The 20,664-nt window shown below is 47.2% G+C and overlaps 1 protein-coding gene across 1 annotated transcript in view; it reads left to right on the forward strand.

Annotated features, from left to right (window-relative positions):
- SMCHD1 (structural maintenance of chromosomes flexible hinge domain containing 1) overlaps positions 1-20,664 on the forward strand; it is a 359,476-nt gene that overhangs the window by 246,004 nt on the left and 92,808 nt on the right. The window contains exons 35-36 of the mRNA XM_044293563.1: positions 9,222-9,309; positions 9,408-9,539. Coding sequence (XP_044149498.1) covers positions 9,222-9,309; positions 9,408-9,539 — 220 coding nt within the window. The remainder of the gene's footprint in view (positions 1-9,221; positions 9,310-9,407; positions 9,540-20,664) is intronic.

A 20,664-nucleotide genomic window follows, 5' to 3' on the forward strand; every position in this document is an offset into this window, starting at 1 on the left:
TGTAACACTGGGGTAGTCACTTGTAGGGAAGGATTTGTGTGTCCTTGTAGATTGAAGATTAAATAACAGCATACAATGTCAATCAGCTGCTTCTAAGGCTACCAGGATATTCTCATGTATTAGCGGAGACATGGACTCGCGGGGCAGGGATGTAATATTACGTTGGTGCGGCCTCATCTGGAATATGCAGTTCAGTTCTGGACACCAGTCCATAGAAAGGACACACTACAGCTGGAGAAAGTACAGAGAAGAGCAACTAAACTGATAAGGGGCATGGAGGGTCTTAGTTATGACGAAAGATTAAAAGAATTACACTTTTCTCGCTCATATCATTGGGGGGCACAAGACCATGGGTATAGCTTGCTGCTGCCACTAGGAGGCGAAACTAGGCTGAAAACTGTTAGCTCCTCCCCTGCAGGCTATACCCCCTCCAGCCTGGAGAGTGCATTACAGTTTTTAGCTTAGTGTCGAAGGAGGCAGACCTCCCTTTTATTTTATTAGGTTCACGGGCACAGATTCGCATGGCGTCTCTGTCTCCCTGGGAGGCTAGCCGGTGTCGGTTGTCCCACCGTCTTGCCCCCCCCCAAGAAGACAAGTGGACCAGGGCAGCCCTGCTTCCCACCAGCAATAGGGCCACCTACTCACCAGCCCTATCCTGCCCGGACCCCTGATGCCTTCTGCCAGCGGTCGTTGGGTGGCCCTGCTTGGACGACATCTAAGGGCGAAGTCCACAGAAGACAGGTGAGGATTACTCCCCTCTCTCCCTCCCTTAGCTCCTCACCCCTGTCTGCTGGGTAGCGATCTCCATCCTGCGTCCTCAGATCCTCAGCGGCGGTGGTACGGCACTGCGGGGGTTAATGTCGGCAGCATCGCGGCTGCAGCGGCTCTGCTACTACAAGGAGAGTGGTCCGATCTCTCCCTCTTCAGCACTCTTCCTCCCCACTCCACTTCTTAAGTCTCCAGGCTTCGCCTGAGGCAACATTTCCGGCGCTATATTTAGGGATGCACCGAAAGAAAATTCTAGTCCGAAACCGAAAATTCAGGATGCCCTTGACCGAAAACCGAAACCGAAACTGCCTTTTTGCCCAAATACTTTTAAAATACTTTTTTTAAGTAAAAAAAAAGGAAAGTGAATTAAAATATAAAGTTAAACAGATACATAGATATTATACACACAATGCCACCCAAAGTGGTTATTTTGAAAAAAAAAAGTCACTCCCCCCCCCCTCCCTTGTCACTCTCCCCCTCCCTTGTCACTCTCCCCCTCCCTTGTCACTCTCCCCCTCCCTTGTCACTCTCCCCCTCCCTTGTCACTCTCCCCTTCCCTCCTTTGTCACTCTCTTCCCCCCCCTCCCTTGTCACTCTCATTTCCCCCCTCCCTTGTCACTCTTATTCTACCCCCCCTCCCTTGTCACTCTCATTTTACCCCCTCCCTTGTCACTCTCATTCTACCCCCCCCTTGTCACTCTCATTCTACCCCCTCCCTTGTCACTCTCATTCTACCCCCCCTTGTCACTCTCATTCTACCCCCTCCCTTGTCACTCTCATTCTACCCCCCCTTGTCACTCTCATTCTATTCCCCCCCTCCCTTGTCACTCTCATTCTACCCCCCCTCCCTTGTCACTCTCATTCTACCCCCCCTCCCTTGTCACTCTCATTCTACCCCCCTCCCTTGTCACTCTCATTTTACACCCCCCCCCCCCTTGTCACTCTCATTTTACACCCCCCCTCCCCCTCCATTTCCTGTCAGTCTGGCCGGGTACAGGAAACAAAAGCTCCTGTACCGCGGAACGAACAGAGCTCGGCCACGCTACACTAACAACAGCAGTAGCACAGAGCAGACACGGCAGCACTGAGCCGGAGATTCTTTAGAGCGGCAAGCGTTTAGGAGGCACAGCATAAGGGGCGCCGCCGGCCGGCCGCCCGAACGTATATAACCAACCATATTTTCTGCCGATATGTACCAATATCGGCCGAAATGGATTAGGCCCATTTTCGGCCGATAATATTAACCCCTTCCCGTCTATTTCCCCGCAAGGGGGCGGAGTCTATTTTCCCACCGCGGCACTCCGGAAGACCTCTCCAGCTCTCCCTTGCCACAAGGACACAGGACCTGGGACTTCTAATGGTCGCTACCCCCTCCAGCATAGAGAAGCCACACAATGTCAGACCCAACCAAGACCCCTCCCCAGGCACCCTGCAGGACCACTTATTATGCCTGCACTTCATATTCTGTTAAATTTCCTCGTGGACAGTCACTCTCACTATGCTCTGCATGTCAGGCGGCCCCACAGAGCCATCCATCCATATTGTCACAACCCTCAGGAGTTCAAGACTGGGCAAGGTCCCTGTCCCGGGCAGTAGAAGACCTCTCCAAAGTCTCCCATTCCACCCTTTCATTACTGGGTCATTTGGTAGAGAGATCACCCACAGCGCAGCCCTCACCTTCGCAAGGCGCACAAACTAGGAGCAGGCTTACTAGCAAGCGTCCCAGATCAGGTCGTCATTTCTCTTCTGACGCCTCTGCATCCCCTCCCCCTCCCGGTTCCCGATCTCAGACGTCCTCCATTTTAGGTGACGCACAATCAGATGGTGAGATTGTGGATTCAGATACCGAGATGGACCTGGAGCAGTCTTCCAAGATTGTGTCTATGGTAGATAGTCTGATTTCAGCTATCCGGGACACTTTCCAAGTTCAGGAGGAACTCCCCTCCACCAGCCACCAGGGACCCCTAAGTCCTTCCCTGTACACGATGACTTTTCCGTTGTTGTCGCAAAGGCTTAGGACCAGCTAGGTTTGCGCTTCATTGTCCCAAAGCTGTTAGACTTGCTCTACCCTTTTCCAACTGATTGTGTGGAAAAATGGGCCTCACCTCCGTAGGTAGACCCACCAGTCGCTCGCCTCGCAAAGAACACGACTATTCCGGTGATGGATGGCTCCTCTCTCCAGGACCCAGTAGTTCGGCGCATTGACTTGCTATCGAAGTCGGTCTTTGCAGCCAGTGGTTCAGCCTTACGCCCGATCTTCGCATCGGCATGGGTAGCCAAGGCGGTTTCAGAGTGGGCCCTCCGTTTGAACCAAGACCTTGCGACCAATCTTCCTCTGGTGGAACTCCAGTCCTTGGCGGTACAAATTTTGCAGGCAGGAAAGTACCTCTGCGAAGCGGCTCTGGACGCAGGGACGATGGTCGCCCGTTCCTCGGCTCTCGCGGTAGCTATTCCCCGAGAACTGTGGCTTAAAGTCTGGTCTGCCAATCGTTCTCTTTCAAGACTTCCCTTTGCCAGGTCTCGACTTTTTTGTGCCCGGCTAGATGATATTATTTCGGAAGCAACAGGAGGAAAAAGCACCCATTTACTGCAACCCAAGGTGAAACGTTCCTTTCGTCCTAGGGTCACATCTTCCCGTTATCAGTCCTTTCGTAGGTTTGCGGGCACTCGTCCGACGGCCCCACCTGCATCTAGGCCACCCAATCAGGACCAGCGAAAAAGGCCCATCCTTCAAACCGCAGCCAGCATTGTGTCCGCGAGCGCAACAGCCTCATTCCGCTCCCGGGAAATAACCCTCAGCATCCTTCTTTTTCAGGAAATGTGGTGAACTCCTATATCGGACGCTTGGGCACGAGAGGTAGTAACATCAGGATGTAAGATAGAATTCAAATCTATCCCACCCAACCGTTTTTTCCTCTCCCAGCCGACCAAGGATCCAGGTTGGGTGGCTGCTTTCTTCCAAGCAGTCCAGTCCCTTCTTATACGGGGCGTGATAATTCCGGTCACCTTACACAAAAGATTTACGGATTTTTATTCAAACCTTTTTGTAGTACCCAAAAAGGAAGGCGATGTTCGCCCAGTGCTGGACCTCAAGATAGTGAATCTCTTCCTCCGCATTCAACGGTTCAAGATGGAGTCACTCCGCTCCGTGATTGCCTCTTTGTTACAGGGGGAACTCATGGCATCGATAGACATCCAAGACGTCTACTTACACGTTCCCATCGCACCCGCTCATCAATGTTTTCTTTGTTTTGCCATTCATTCATGTCACTACCAGTTTGTCGCCCTGCCATTCGGCCTAGCGACAGCTCCAAGAGTGTTCACAATGGTGCTTGCCGCCCTCCTGGGTCTCCTGTACTCCAGGGGCATCACTCTCCTCCCGTATCTAGGCGATATCTTGATCAAAGCATCTACGGTCTCCCAATGCGAGGAGAGTCTTCAGATCACTTTGAGTACCCTGTCCCGCTTCGGGTGGATAGTCACTCGGTGGAAATCCTGCTTATCTCCCATCACACAAATCAGGTTTCTAGGCATGATACTAGACTCAGGTGCAGCCGTGGTACGCCTGCCATTGGACAAGAGCGTGGACATTCAGAGATCTATACGCATATTACTCCAACGCCGCAATACGTCTATCCGCAATTGCATGCAGGTGCTGGGCATGGTGGTGGCCTCCTTTGAGGCCATTCCCTTTGCTCAATTTCACACGAGGTGTTTTCAACTAGCCATTTTGTCATCTTGGGACAAATCCCCGGATTCTCTGGATCGCCGGATCCGGCTGTCCCTCCAAACACGTACAGCTCTCGGTTTGTGGACAGAGTCTGCGCATCTGTTGGCGGGGAAATCCTTCCTTCCAGTGATATGGATGATCATTACAACAGACGCCAGCCTTCGCGGTTGGGGCGGAGTTCTCGCCACACGGACGGTCCAGGGTGTTTTGTCTCCATCGGAGTCCAAACTTCCCATCAACATACTGGAACTCCGGGCCATTTATATCTCCCTTGTCCATTGGTATCCACTACTGCAGGGTCGTCCGATCAGGGTGCAGTCGGACAATGCCACAGCTGTGGCCTACATCAACCACCAAGGAGGGACTCACTTCTGGTGATGCAGGAGTCTGCAAAGATTTTGCAGTGGGCGGAGTCCCATGTTCCGATGATTTCGGCAGTCTTCATCCCGGGAATGGACAACTGGACGGCAGACTTTCTCAGCCGGACTACAGTGGACCAGGGGGAGTGGTCCTTGCATCCGCAGTTGTTCGAGGCCATCTGTCTCAGGTGGGGACGTCCGGAAGTGGACTTGATGGCGTCCAGGTTCAATCACAAGCTCCTGTGCTTCCTCTCTCGCGCAAGGGATCCAACAGCACACGGCGTGGACGCTCTCGTGGCGCCTTGGGACAGCTTCGCGTTTCTTTACGTGTTTCCACCGTTACCACTTCTACCTCGGATCCTACGCAGAATCAGGAAGGAAGGCATCAAGACGATCCTGATCGCCCCAAACTGGCCTCGACGAGCTTGGTACTCAGAACTCATTCTTCTGCTAGGAGATGCTCCGTGGCCTCTGCCAATCAGAACCGATCTACTCTCCCAGGGCCCAGTCTTCCATCAGAGTTTAGATACGCTGCGTTTAACGGCTTGGCTGTTGAAACCTTTCTGTTAAAACGCAGGAAACCTTCCTCTTCTAGGATTTACTACCGGACCTGGAAATCCTTGTTGCGTTTCCGAGAGGAACGAGATCTTCCTCCCAGGCGTTTTTCCCTTCCGATAGTTCTAGCGCTCCTTCACTCAGGATTGGACCTGGGCATGGCTCTCAGTTCCCTCAAAGGGCAGGTCTCGGACCTGTCAATTTTTTTTCAACGTACTCTATCCGTCCTAGGTCCGGTCAAGACTTTCTTGCAAGGAGTAGCTCACACCATTACCCCATATCGGCCCCCATTACATTCTTGGGACCTGAACCTGGTTCTCGTTGCACTCCAGACAGTGCCGTTCGAACCTCTAAGTGAAGTTTCCGTCCGTCTACTTTCCTGGAAAGTGGCTTTTTTAGTGGCCATTACCTCTATTCGACGGGTTTCGGAACTGGCAGCTCTCTCCTACAAGGAACCCTTTTTGGTGTTTCACCAAGATAAGGTGGTTCTTCGTCCAGTGCCATCTTTTTTACCAAAAGTTGTTTCTGCCTTTCTCGTGAATGAGGACATTGTTTTGCCCTCAGCCTTCTCATCCGCGGGAGGTCTCCCTCTATCGTCTGGATGTAGTACGGGCCTTGAAGATCTATGTGTCAGTGGTGGCCCCCTTTAGACACACTGACGCTCTGTTCGTTATCTCGGAAGACCCTCGTAAAGGTTTGGCGGCTTCAAAGGTGACTATTGCTCGGTGGATTCCCTCGGCCATTGCCGAGGCCTATCGTTCCAGGGACAAGGTTCCGCCACCCGGGATCACGGCTCCCTCTACCAGAGCAGTCGGGGCTTCTTGGGCACACCTCCACCACGCTTCTGCGTCTCAGTTGTGTAAAGCAGCGACTTGGTTCTCTCTACACACCTTTACTAAATTTTACTGGGTGCATTCATTGGCCTCGGCGGATGCTTCTCTCGGCCGCAGGGTTCTGCAGGCCGCAGTTCAGTGACTTCCATAGCGAGTTGGTTTGGGAGAATTTTGTTTCCCTCCCCGGGGACTGCTTTAGGACGTCCCACGGTCCTGTGTCTCCCAATCATATGAGCGAGAAAATGCGATTTTTGTGAACTCACCTGTAAAATCTCTTTGTCGCTTGATTCATTGGTGGACACAGCACCCACCCACATATTGTTGTGGGGCAAGTGGGGTTCCTGTTTTGTCTGTTGGGACCTTGTGTTTGATTCGGTCTCATGACAGTGTACAGTTTTCTGTTGATTTTTACTTTAATTTGGTCTCTCCTACTGCTGGAGCACAAACTGAAATGCTCTCTCCAGGCTAGAGGGGGTATAGCCTGCAGGGGAGGAGCTAACAGTTTTCAGCCTAGTGTCGCCTCCTAGTGGCAGCAGCAAGCTATACCCACGGTCCTGTGTCCCCCAATGAATCAAGCGAGAAAGAGATTTTACAGGTGAGTTCACAAAAATCTCATTATTTAGTTTTGGAAGAGACGTCTAAGGGGAGACATGATTAACCTATACAAATATATTAATGGGCCATACAAAAATTATGGTGAAAAGCTGTTCCATGTAAAATGCCCTCAAAAGACAAGGGGGTGCTGCCTCTGATTGGAGAAGAAAAAGTTCAGTTTTCAGAAGCATCAAAGCTTCTTTACTGTAAGAACTGTGGAATAGTCTCCCTAGGACGTGGTCACAGCAGGAACAGTGGACAGTTTTAAAATAGATTAATTCTTAAAAGTGAATGACATTAATGCTTATGAAAACGTGTAGAGTCTCACTTCCTTCTGGGATTCATGTCCCCACCTATCCCTTGGTTGAACTTGATGGACTTATGTCTTTTAAGCCTGTTTTTGGTATAGAATAGAAATCACTCTACCAATGAAAACTTCATATCATCCATCAAAAAAGCAAGCCCTTACCAATTTACACCATAAAAACTAAAAATGTTATGCATCTTGGAATGCAGCGACAACCAAAACAAGTTACTGTATTTTTCGCTTTATAAGATGCTCCTGATGATAAGACGCACCTAGTTTTAGAGGAGGAAAATAAATAACTTCTTTTTTTTCATCAGACTCCTAATTAGCCCCCCAATGTTAATCAGGCCTCAGCTTAGACCCCCATATCAGCCCTCAAATCAGACCCTGTCAGAGTTAAAATAAATTAAGTTACCTCTACAGCACTGATTCGGTATTCTCCTGCATTCACCGATCCCTTCTCTGGGCCCGCGCTGCACTGTGACTTTGTACAGTGAGTTTGTACAGCGTTCATACTACTTCCTGGCGCTGTACGCAGTCAGGACAGTGCAGCGCCAGGCAGTAGAGCCAGCTCTAGCAGCGCTACAGTCACCATACCACTTACTTCCTGCTTTCTAATGAGTGCTTCCATAATGGAAGTGCTCACTTGTATTCACTTAGTAAGACTCAATTACATTTTCCCCACTTTTGGGGGGGAAAGTACATCTTATAAAGCGAGAAATATGGTATTTTGGTAAAAAAAAAAAATATTTATTGTCCAATTAATACAACATAATACAAACTATAGAAATTCGGCATCTTTGTAGTCGTACTGACCCACAGAATAAAGCTGTTATTTATTTATACCACACAATGAACAATGTAAAAATAAATCCCATAAAACTATTTTTTTCATCTCTACCCTCACTAAAAATTCTGAAAGTTATTTTTTACATTATATGTACCCCAAAATGATTCCTTTTAAAAACTGCAACTCATCTCACAAAATGTAAGATTTCATACAGCTACATTTAAGATAAAAAATGTTTAAAAAGTTATGGCCACTGGAACACAAAAATGTTACTCGTCCTTAATGGAGTTCACAGGTAAAAATGCCTCACCCAGCTAGCGATTCAGAATTACCTGCACCCTGACGCTTTGGTCCTCCTCTCTGCCTCCTCTGTGTCCATATTCCAGTCCCTGCACTGTTTACATCCACCACAGCACTGCATGGTCACCTTCTTGTCACCGCTGAAGCCAGTCATTGGCTTCAGCAGAACATTTGACCATGCCAATGCTGCAGGGGATGTAAACAGTGTGGGGACCGGAAGATGGACACAGAGAAGATGGCGGGGAGCAGGTAAGTATAAATCCTTTGCTTTGTGGGGTAAAATGTCATTACCGGAGACCCCTTTAAAGGGCATGTGTCAGCAGATATGTACCTATGAAACTGGCTGTCCATTTGCTTGTGTGTTTGACAGCTGAAGGAATCTGTGTTGGTCCCATGTTCATATGTGCCTGCATTGCTAAGAACTATGAAGTTTTAATATATGCAAATGAGCCTCTAGGATCAACAGGGGCGTCGCTGTTATTCCTAAAGGCGCAGCGCTCTCTGCAACTGCTACATCCACTGCACTTTGATTACCAGGGCCAGATGGGATCACGTTTACACTGCCTGCCCCTGCCGCTCCTAAACTCTTGCGCTGTGCCATGTGCTTCAGCATCTGTCTCAGTGCTTGAAAGAGAACTACTGGCGAGCCTCTTTTCTGTACTATGCCTGTGCTGGATACTGAAGTGCACAGTGCAGTGCAGGACTTTAGGGAGAAGTCGGGGCCAGAAGTGATGACATTTATACTACCTGGCCCTGTCAAAGTTCAGAGGGCGCAGCAGTTGCAGACAGAACAGAGGCTCTAGGTGTAATGGTAACATCCCCATTGCTCCTAGAGGTTCATTTGCATATACTGACGCTTCATTTTTCGCAACTTTTTTTTTAAACTCTGTATCCACAAACTTGAAAAAAACATTTTTTTTTATGTCAGAGGAGCCCATAAAATTTAAGCTATTTATATATATATATATATATTTTTTTTTTGCAGAGATAAAATGATACCTGAGCGTGTTGAAAAGTACTGTATCCAGTTTATGTATATGGGTGAGAAGGCTCCTGTACTTTATAGTGAACAGGTTTGTAACCCTTTAGGTCCACAGATCTCTTTTCCATTATGGCATAGACCTCTTAAAAATATTTGTTACTTACATACATTTTGCCTTCTTATTTTTAGTTTTTAATAGATGTTGTTGCCAACAAGCCTGTGAAATTGGTTCCACTCTCAAACCCTGCCACTCCAGCAGTGTCCAATGTTAAAGATGAGGACAACCGCACTTTAATCAAGAATTTATGGCTAAAGACTGTGGTAAAGCTTTATTTTATTTGTATTTAAACATTTGCTGAAGAACGGGTACAGTTTTTCTGAAGAGATTCTCCAGGATGAAAAAAAAATATAAGGAAAATGTATTCACCTGTGTCCCACCACTCTGATGTCATCTGAGCATACAGTGGTCACTTATCGGTTATAGTTCATGTGACTGCTGCACCTAGTAGTTAACCCTGTATGAACGATTGTGACCATGAGATCAGTGATTGGCAGCAGCAGTCATGTGAACGATAGACAGCACGTGACCTATGCAGGCCTTTCCTGCAAGTGTTTTCAAATTCCGTAAAACGCTTATGGGGTCAAAGTGCTCAGTACACCCCTTAATATATTCTTTAACCACCTCAGCTCCCCTAGCTTAAACCCCCTTAATGACCAGACCACTTTTTACAATTCCGCACTACACTACTTTCACGGTTTATTGCTCGGTCATACAACTTACCACCCAAATGAATTTTACCTCCTTTCCTTCTCACTAATAGAGCTTTCATTTGGTGGTATTTCATTGCTGCTGCTGACATTTTAACTTTTTTTGATATTAATCGAAATTGACCAAAATTTTTGCAAAAAAAATACATTTTTCACTTTCAGTTGTAAATTTTTTCAAATAAAACTACATTTCTATATAAAACAATTTCTAAATGTATTGTTCTACATGTCTTTGATAAAAAAAATGCAATAAGTGTTTATCTATTGGTTTGCGCAAAAGTTATAGCGTTTACAAACTATGGTACAAAAATGTGAATTTCCGCATTTTGAAGCAGCTCTGACTTTCTGCGCACCTGTCATGTTTCCTGAGGTTCTACAATGCCCAGACAGTAGAAACACCCCACAAATGACCCCATTTCGGAAAGTAGACACCCTAAGGTATTCGCTGATGGGCATAGTGAGTCCATGGAAGTTTTAATTTTTTGTCACAAGTTAGCGGAAATTGATTGTAATAATAAAAAAAAAAAGTCTCATATTCCACTAACTTGTGACAAAAAATTAAATTTTACATGAACTCACCATACCCCTCACGGAATACCTTGGGGTGTCTTCTTTCCAAAATGGGGTCACGTGCAGTATTTATACTGCCCTTGCATTTTAGGGGCCCTAAAGCGTGAGAAGTAGTTTGGAATCCAAATGCGTAAAAATGCCCTGTGAAATCCTGAAAGTACTCATTGGAATTTGGGCCCCTTTGCGCATCTTGGCTGCAAAAAAGTGTCACACATGTGGTATCGCCGTACTCAGGAGAAGTAGGGCAATGGGGTGTCTTTTTACATATACCCATGCTGGGTGAGAGAAATATCTCTCTAAAAGACAACTTTTCCCTTTTTTTTATACAAAGTTGTCATTTTACAGAGATATTTCTCTAACCCAGCATGGGTATATGTAAAAAGACACCCCAGATTTGTATTTTTTTGGCACAAGTTAGCGGAAATTGTTATTTATTTATTTTTTTGTCTCACAAAGTCTCCCTTTCCGCTAACTTGGGACAAAAAGTACAATCTTTCATGGACTCAATATGCCCCTCAGCGAATACCTTGGGGTGTCTTCTTTCCCAAATGGGGTCATTTGTGGGGTGTTTGTACTGCCCTGGCATTTGAGGGTCTCCGCAATCATTACATGTATGGCCAGCATTAGGAGTTTCTGCTATTCTCCTTATATTGAGCATACGGGTAATGAGATATTTTTTTTCCGGCACAGATTTCTTCATTCGCATCGATCAATGTGGATGAAAAAATCTCTGCAAAAAAATGTGCCAGGACATAGGAGCTCCGCCCAACATCCAAACCCACTTAGCTTGTATACCCTGGCAAACCCTATTTCTCCATTCACATCAATCGATGTAGATGAATAAATCATTGCCGGAATTATTCTTTTTTTTTTTATATAAAAAATGTTTGCCAAAGCATATGAACACCGCCCCTCAGCTCATAAGCCTCGGCAAACGTATCTTTTTTACTGCAGAGGAGAAATCTTGTCTTGTAGCGCCACATACACCGACTTTTGTGTAATCTGACAGCAGCGCAATGCTTCTGTCAGAATGCACATCAGTGCTGCAGCTGGTCGATCGGTTGGTCCACCTAGAAGGTAAAAAAACAAAACAAAAAAACAAGCCGCAACGCAATAAATTTATTAACATTAACTTTATATAACATTTGAAACAGAACATTAGAAACTTTATAGAACTTTTGGAACATTTACTTTTTAGCTTACCTGTGATTTTTTTTTATTTTTTATTTTTACCTTTTATAGGACAAACCTCTCCTTTCCCATGGGACAATGTGCAAAGCGCCCAGAGATGTGGCGAGGTACATTATGCACTTTGTCCCAGGTGAAAGGAGAGGTTTGCAGCAGCTGTGAGTGAAAGGGCCCTAAGCGCCCTGTGTGCCTGTCCTGTGTCACGCAATCCCTATTCTAATAGTGTACCTGTGTGTGGTCCTTCCGGAAACACTTCCCTAAGCATAGGACAGGGTGGTCAGGGCAGTCAGGACAGAAATAGCGGGTGTCACGCCTTATTCCACTCCTGCTACAGACGCAACATTTTTTTCGGGGCGCTTGGTTTGAGGTACCAGCAACGACATTGGGGAAATGTCGCTCGTGTAGACGTCTTACTACACTGGTGGTTGGGGCCACGGAACCTCCTGGATACAGGAGATTCTCGATGATCTCTTCCTGAAATTTGAGGAAGGATCCTGTTCTCCCAGCCTTACTGTAGAGAACAAAACTATTGTACATCGCCAATTGAATAAGGTATACAGACACCTTCTTATACCAGCGTCTGGTCCTGCGGGAGAGTAAATAATGAGCCCACATCTTGTCATTGAAGTCCACCCCTCCCATGAGCGAATTATAGTTGTGGACACAGAGGGGCTTTTCAATGACTCCAGTTGCTCGTTCAATTTCGATTGTCGTGTCTGCGTGAATGGAGGAGAGCATGTAAACGTCACGCTTATCTCCCCATTTCACTGCGAGCAGTTCTTCGTTACACAAGGCAGCCCTCTCCCCCCTTGCAAGACGGGTGGTAACGAGCTGTTGGGGGAAGCTCCGGCGACTAGGTCGCGCGGTGCCACAGCAGCCAATCTGTTCTAGAAACAAATGCCTGAAGAGGGGCACACTTGTGTAGAAATTGTCCACATAAAGATGGTACCCCTTGCCAAATAAGGTTGACACCAAGTCCCAGACTGTCTTCCCACTGCTCCCCAGGTAGACAGGGCAACCGACCGGCTCCAGGTCTTCACCCTCAGGGACTCGTCTATGCAGATGTTTTGCTCAGGGGTATACAAATCTGCAAATTTGGTGTTAAAGTGGTCTATGAGGGGCCGAATTTTGTGGAGCCGGTCAAAAGCTGGGTGGCCTCTGGGACGAGAGATGCTGTTATCACTAAAGTGCAGGAAACGCAGGATGGTCTCAAATCGTGTCCTGGACATGGCAGCAGAGAACATGGGCATGTGATAAATTGGGTTTGTGGACCAATATGACCGCAATTCAAGCTTTTTTGTCAGGCCCATGTTGAGGAGAAGGCCCAGAAAAGTTTTAAATTCGGAAACTTGGACGGGTTTCCACCGGAAATACTGGGCATAAAAGCTTCCCGGGTTGGCGGCTATAAATTGAGTGGCATACCGGTTTGTTTCTGCCACGACTAAGTCCAAGAGCTCCACAGTCAAGAACAGCTCAGAAAAAAAAACTCTGCCGATCCGATCTGAGCTGTTTCAACCCGAACTCCAGACTGGGCAGTGAAAGGGGGAACTACTGGTGCGGCTGAAGTTGGGGGCTGCCAATCAGGGTTTGCCAGCACCTCAGGGACTCTAGGGGCTCTACGGGCCTGTCTGTGCGCTGGCTGTAACAGGGGAACTAATGCACGTACCACCGTACCAGCTTCAACTGCCCTTCTGGTGCTCGCCACTTCACCATGTTCTACGGCAGAGCTGGTACTAGGTCCAGGATGGGCTGCGCTGCTGGTGTATGCCTCACCATGTAATCCGACAGCACCAGCCCCACTCTGCTGTCCTTGAAGCGGATCCTGCGCAACCTGTGGTCTAGCAACATGGGGCCGGGTACGCCTGGTGGTATCAGGGACCTCAACCTCATCATCCGAACTTTGGGTCAGACTGCCACTGCTTTCTACAGGTTCGACCCACTGGATTCGTCAGATGAGGGTTCCCATTCCTCATCCGACTGGGTCAGAAGCCTGTAGGCCTCTTCAGAAGAATACTCCTTACTTGCCATTTGGTCAACTAAATTTAGGGGGTATTCCCTGAGACTACCCAAGAAAAAAAGCAAGCCCGTCTTACAAATGGGAGGCTAGCGAAGTACAGTAAGCCGCTGCGATTGATAAAAAATATCAAAACTGATTTTTTTATCGCCGCAGCGCTTGTGAAGTGATTGTGCAGTGATAAAAAAAAAATTAAAAATTTTTCACTGCGGCGGGGCGGGCGTGGCATGTGTAGGCGACCGATCAGGCCTGATCGGGCAAACACTGCGTTTTGGGTGGAGGGCGAGCTAAGGGGACACTAATACTATTATAGATCTGACTGTGATCAGTTCTGATCACTTATAGATACTATAAAAGTACCAATGCTGATTAGCGATACGCTAATCAGCAACTGCGGTGCGGTAGGCTGGGCGCTAACCGACGCTAACTACCTACCAAAGGGGCCTAAACTAACCTAAAACCTAACAGTCAATACTGATGGGAAAAAAATGTGACAGTTTACACTGATCACTTTTTTCCCCTTTCACTAGTGATTGACAGGGGTGATCAAGGGGTTAATTGGGATGATGTAGGGGTGATCTGGGGCTAAATGTGTTGTGTTTTGTGTACTTACAGTGATGTGTGCTCTCTGCTGGAACCAACCGACGAAAAGGACCCAACAGAGAGCACAGAAGCCATTTAACACACTATATTTATAAATATAGTGTGTTAAATGGCTTCTGATTAAATTTTTTAAAAGTCACCAGCCTGCCAGCGATGATCATTGGCTGGCAGGCTGGTGACGAACTTGTGTATGCCGGCTATGCTCGAAATCTTGCGTCTCGCGAGAAGACGCATCAGCGCGTCCAGGAGGAATAACCCTGCCGCCACCAGGACGCAATCCTGCGTTCGGCGGTCCTGAGGTGGTTAAGGGGTGTAGTTTCCAAAGTGGGGTCACTTTTTGAGGGTTTCTACTGTAGGGTACATCAGGGTCTCTTCACATACAAAATGGTTCCCAAAAACCATTGTAGCAAAATCTGCCTCCAAAAACCATATGACGCTCCTTTCCTTCTGACCACTACTATGTGCCCCTACAGCAGTTTACCACCTCATATAGGGGCTGCAGAATCAGAGTAATGTATATTGAGGTTTATTTTGCTGTTAACCCTTGCTGTATGGCAAGAATCTACAAAAAAATGAAATTTTTAAATTTCACCTCCATTTTCTTTTATTTCTTGTGGAACACCTCAAGGGTTAACAAAATGTTATTTTTTTTCTTTAAAATCACTTTATAACTGAATTGGTGCTTAAAAAAATGGTTTTGGAAATGTTCATGAAAATTTGCTGATGCTAAGCCAGTGATGGCGAACCTTTTACAGACAGAGTGCCCAAACTGCAACCCAAAACCCACTTATTTATCGCAAAGTGCCAACACTGCAGTTTAACCTAAATACCAGTATAGTATATCTTCCATGTACTTTATCATTTAGCTATAATAGCCCTGCGCTGATGAATGGCAGGAAACATCTTAGGCATATTAGTACACCACAGACTTTTTCCAGGTTGGGGGTGCCCACAGAGAGGGTTCTGAGTGCCACCTCTGGCACCCGTGCCATAGGTTCGCCACCACTGTGCTAAGCCTTCTAACATCATAAAAAATTAAATGACTTTTACAAATTGATGCTAACATAAAGCAGACATATGGGAAATGTAAAGTAATAAGTATTTTGTGAGGTATCGCTGTATGCCATAAAAGTTGAGAAATTCATATTTAGAAAACTTAAATTTTTTTCTCAAATTTGGGGATTTTTTTTTATAAATAGAGGTAAAACATATTGACTTAAATTTATCACTAACATGAAGTACAATGTGTCATGAGAAAACAATCTCAGAATGGCTTGGATAAGAAAAAGCTTTGAAAAAATCGGCCTGGGATTTAACACCTTCAGGACCTAGGACGAGTATACTCGTACTGGAGCAAGGGTACTTAGCGCACCAGGACGAGTATACTCGTCCTGGCATTAAACTGTCACCATGTCTGCAGACATGGTGACAGCGCTGAGTGCCGGCTGTTACACACAGCCAGGCACCCAGGGTCAATGCCGAGGGGGGTCCTGTGACCCCCCCATATCGGCGATCGCTGCAAACCGCAGGTCAATTCAGACTTACGGTTTGCAGCGCTTTATGTAGTTTCTGATACCTGCGGTCCCTGACCGCAGGGATCAGAAACTTAAAAATGGCCGAAGTTTAATTTTTTTAACCCCCCGCACCCCGAATGCATTTATGTCGGCGGGGTGCAGGGGGGGGGCGCGGTTTGTGGGCGTTTGCGGGGCGGTGCGGGAGGCGGGTGTCACGGAATGTGTACAGGTAACAAGGCAAAGCAACATGTATAAACGACTCGCTGGATCCAAAAACTAAGGAACCAAGGGAGACCCCTGCAGAAGACCTGGCACTTTCCCTGGCTGCTCAGCCTATGCAAAGATCCGAATGGTGGAGGTTTGCATATCCACGAACCTTGACTATAAAGCCCTGAGCACCCTACAATAGTGAGGGGACACGACCACCGGCTCCCTACACAAGACACGGAGGGAGTCAGGGTCACCTGGGATCCAGCAAACAGATATTAACAGATAACGGTACACTTAGCTTTGAAGCAAACAGGAGGACAGATCAGCGTGCACACACACTCCAGGAAGTAATATAAGCCGCCCAGAAAAGCATTCTGGGGAGGCATTTAAAGGGAAGCAATTAACACATGACAGCTGAGAGAGGCTGACGAGAGGAGGAGCTGAATACCACAACACAGAAATTCAAGGAGGAGGTTCTGAAAGGCCTCTGTCAGAGCTTCTCAGCTGTCTGGTTGTGACAGTACCCCTCCCTCTACTAGTGGACTCCGGACACTCAGAACCCACCTTCTCAGGATGGGACCTATGGAAAGCCCTGATGAGACGAGAGGCCTTAATGTCCGTCACTGGGACCCACATCCTCTCCTCAGGACCATACCCCTCCCACTGAACAAGGTACTGAAGAGAACCGCGGACAAGACGAGAATCCACAATCCTAGATACCTGAAATTCAAGATTCCCATCAACCATAATCGGAGGAGGAGGCAAAGGCGAGGGTACAATGGGTTGAACATAAGGTTTCAATAAGGACTTATGAAAAACATTATGGATCTTCCAAGTCTGAGGAAGATCAAGACGGTATGCAACAGGATTAATGACAGACAGGATTTTGTAAGGCCCAATAAACCTAGGACCCAACTTCCAGGAGGGAACCTTCAATTTGATATTCTTGGTAGACAACCACACCAGATCACCAACATTCAGGTCCGGACCAAGCACACGTCTCTTATCAGCCACACGCTTATATCTCTCACTCATGCTCTTTAGATTATCTTGAATCTTTTGCCAAATAGATGACAAAGACGAGGAGAATCTGTCCTCATCAGGTAAACCAGAAGACCCCTCTCCCGAGAAAGTCCCAAACTGTGGATGAAACCCATATGCACCAAAAAATGGTGACTTATCAGAGGACTCCTGACGACGGTTATTTAAAGCAAACTCAGCAAGGGACAAAAAAGAACACCAATCCTCTTGATTCTCCGCCACAAAACAACGCAGATATGTCTCCAGATTCTGATTGACGCGCTCTGTCTGGCCATTCGACTGCGGGTGGAAAGCAGAAGAGAATGACAACCGAACCCCCAAGCGAGAACAGAAAGCCTTCCAGAATCTGGAAACAAACTGCGTGCCCCTATCAGAGACTATGTCTGAAGGAATACCGTGCAATTTGACAATGTGATCAACAAATGCCTGCGCCAGCGTCTTAGCATTGGGCAAACCAGGAAAAGGGATGAAATGCACCATTTTGCTAAAACGGTCCACCACCACCAGAATCACAGTCTTCCCCGAGGAACGAGGCAGGTCCGTGATAAAGTCCATGGACAGATGTGTCCAAGGACGGGAAGGAATGGGTAAGGGAAGGAGAGGACCTGATGGCCGTGAATGAGGGACTTTGGCACGAGCGCAAGTCTCGCAGGCTGCCACAAAACCCTCAACCGACTTACGAAGCGCAGGCCACCAGAATCTCCGAGCGATGAGATCCAGTGTGGCTCTTACCCCCGGGTGCCCAGCAAGGACCGTATCGTGGTGTTCTTTAAAAATCTTGTGTCTTAAAGCGAGAGGCACAAACAACCTCCCAGGAGGACAAAGATCAGGAGCCTCTGACTGGGCTGCCTGCACCTCTGCCTCCAATTCAGGAAAAAGAGCAGAGACCACCACACCTTCAGCCAAAATGGGACCCGGGTCTTCAAAATTCCCGCCTCCCGGAAAACAACGTGACAGGGCATCTGCCTTCACATTCTTAACTCCAGGGCGGAACGTGACAACAAAATTAAACCTAGAAAAGAACAACGACCATCTGGCCTGTCTCGGGTTCAGACGCTTGGCTGACTCCAAGTAGGCCAGATTTTTATGGTCAGTAAATACGGTAATAGGGTGTCTGGCTCCCTCTAGCCAATGGCGCCATTCCTCAAAAGCCAACTTGATGGCCAACAATTCCCTATCTCCCACATCGTAATTTCTCTCTGCGGAGGAGAGTTTTCTTGAGAAAAAGGCACACGGTCGCCAATTGGCAGGAGAGGAACCCTGAGACAAGACCGCCCCCACACCCACCTCAGAAGCATCAACCTCAACTATGAAGGGTAACGAAACATCAGGTTGCACCAAGATGGGAGCGGAAGCAAAACTCTCCTTGATATCAGAAAAAGCCTTACGCGCCTCTACTGACCAAGAAGAAAAATCTACCCCCTTTCTGGTCATATCAGTGAGTGGTTTAACAATAGAAGAATAATTCAAAATGAACTTCCTGTAATAATTGGCAAAGCCCAAAAAACGCATCAGCGCCTTTTGATTCTCAGGAAGCTCCCACTCAAGCACAGCGCGGACCTTCTCGGGGTCCATGCGAAAACCAGAAGCGGAGAGAAGAAACCCCAGAAATTGAATTTCTGGAACCGCAAACACACATTTTTCCAGTTTCGCATATAATTTATTCTCCCGCAGGATGAGCAAGACCTGACGTAAATGTTCCTTATGAGTTTTGAAATCAGGAGAAAAAATCAAAATGTCATCCAAATACACCAATACAAATTTTCCCATCAAATGATAAAAAATGCTGTTCACGAAATGCTGAAAAACGGCTGGGGCATTCATCAAACCAAAAGGCATAACCAAATTCTCAAAATGGCCCTCAGGGGTATTGAAGGCCGTCTTCCATTCGTCCCCTTCTCTGACCCTGACCAGGTTGTATGCCCCTCTTAAATCTAATTTGGAAAAGACTTTAGCCCCAACAACCTGGTTAAACAGGTCCGGGATCAGAGGAAGCGGAAAAGGGTCACGAATTGTGATATTGTTCAGCTCCCTGAAATCCAGACAAGGTCTTAAAGAACCATCTTTTTTCTTAACAAAGAAAAAACCAGCGGCAACAGGTGACTTTGAGGGTCGTATGTGTCCCTTTCTCAGACTCTCAGAGATATAAGCACGCATAGCGATCCTCTCAGGTTGGGAAAGATTGTATAAACGAGATTTAGGCAGCTTGGCGTCTGGGATGAGATTAATAGGGCAATCGTACTCCCTGTGCGGGGGCAAATCCTGAACTCCACTCTCAGAGAAGACATCCGAAAATTCAGAGAGAAAAGATGGTACAGTCTTAGTAGCAACCTCAGAAACAGATGTCGTGAGGCAATTCTCTCTGCAAAAGTCACTCCAACCATTTATTTGCCTTGCTTGCCAATCAATGGTGGGGTTATGTTTAGTGAGCCAGGGTAGCCCCAACACTAGAGGAGTCGGCAAACCGCTAAGGACGAAACATGACACATCCTCAACATGAGCATCACTCACAATTAAACGGATATTGTGAACTATGCCCTTTAATGACTTCTGAGAAAGTGGAGCGGAATCGATAGCAAACACAGGAATATCCTTTCTCAAAGCGCACACCTGGAAACCATGAGTTATCGCAAAGTGATTATCAATGAGATTGACCGCTGCTCCACTATCCACAAAAATCTCACAAAAAATGTTCTTGCTCTCTAGCGCCACCCTAGCCGGCAGGACAAAACGGGAACTACAAGCAAACGGAAAATCTTCAATCTCCGCCTCAATCCTGCCAATAGTAACAGACGGAACATTTTTCAAAGATTTTTTTCTCTTTGTTTCTTTATTATACCCAGAGAACTGCCTGAATCTCCTAGAGGGACAAATATTTGCCAAATGATTAATACCTCCACAACAAAAACAAACCCTCCCATGCGGGCTGAATCTTCTATTGTCAGAAGCAATCAACCCCAGCTGCATGGGCTCCTGCTCAGAAGGGGCTGACAGCGACTGAGACCCCTGCGCAGAGAATGGGACCGCTGCACAGTCCTGGGACCGAGTATGACAGGAAGGAGAGATCTCTCCTCTCTCTCTAAGACGCCTGTCAATACGAACGGCCTGAGACATAGCAGAGTCCAAAGAAATAGGCCTTTCATGAAAGGCAAATGCATCTTTCAATCCCTCTGAAAGACCATGGCAAAATTGACTTCGGAGTGCAGCATCATTCCAACCAGTATCAGCTGCCCAACTCCGAAATTCTGAGCAGTATATTTCTGCGGATTGTTTACCCTGGCATAGGAGACGTAGTCTAGACTCCGCCAGAGCAATACGATCCGGATCATCATATATCTGACCCAGGGCTAAAAAGAATTCATCCACTGAACGGAGGGGCCGTGCCCCCTCCGGCAGCGAAAAGGCCCAGGACTGAGCGTTACCCCTGAGCAGCGATATAATGATCCCCACCCTCCGTTCCTCATCACCAGAAGAATGGGGAAGAAGGCGAAAATGGAGTTTGCAAGCCTCTCTAAAACGCACAAAATTCTCACTACCC

Source organism: Bufo gargarizans, chromosome 5, assembly GCF_014858855.1.
Source record: "Bufo gargarizans isolate SCDJY-AF-19 chromosome 5, ASM1485885v1, whole genome shotgun sequence".
Taxonomy (NCBI): Eukaryota; Metazoa; Chordata; class Amphibia; order Anura; family Bufonidae; genus Bufo; species Bufo gargarizans.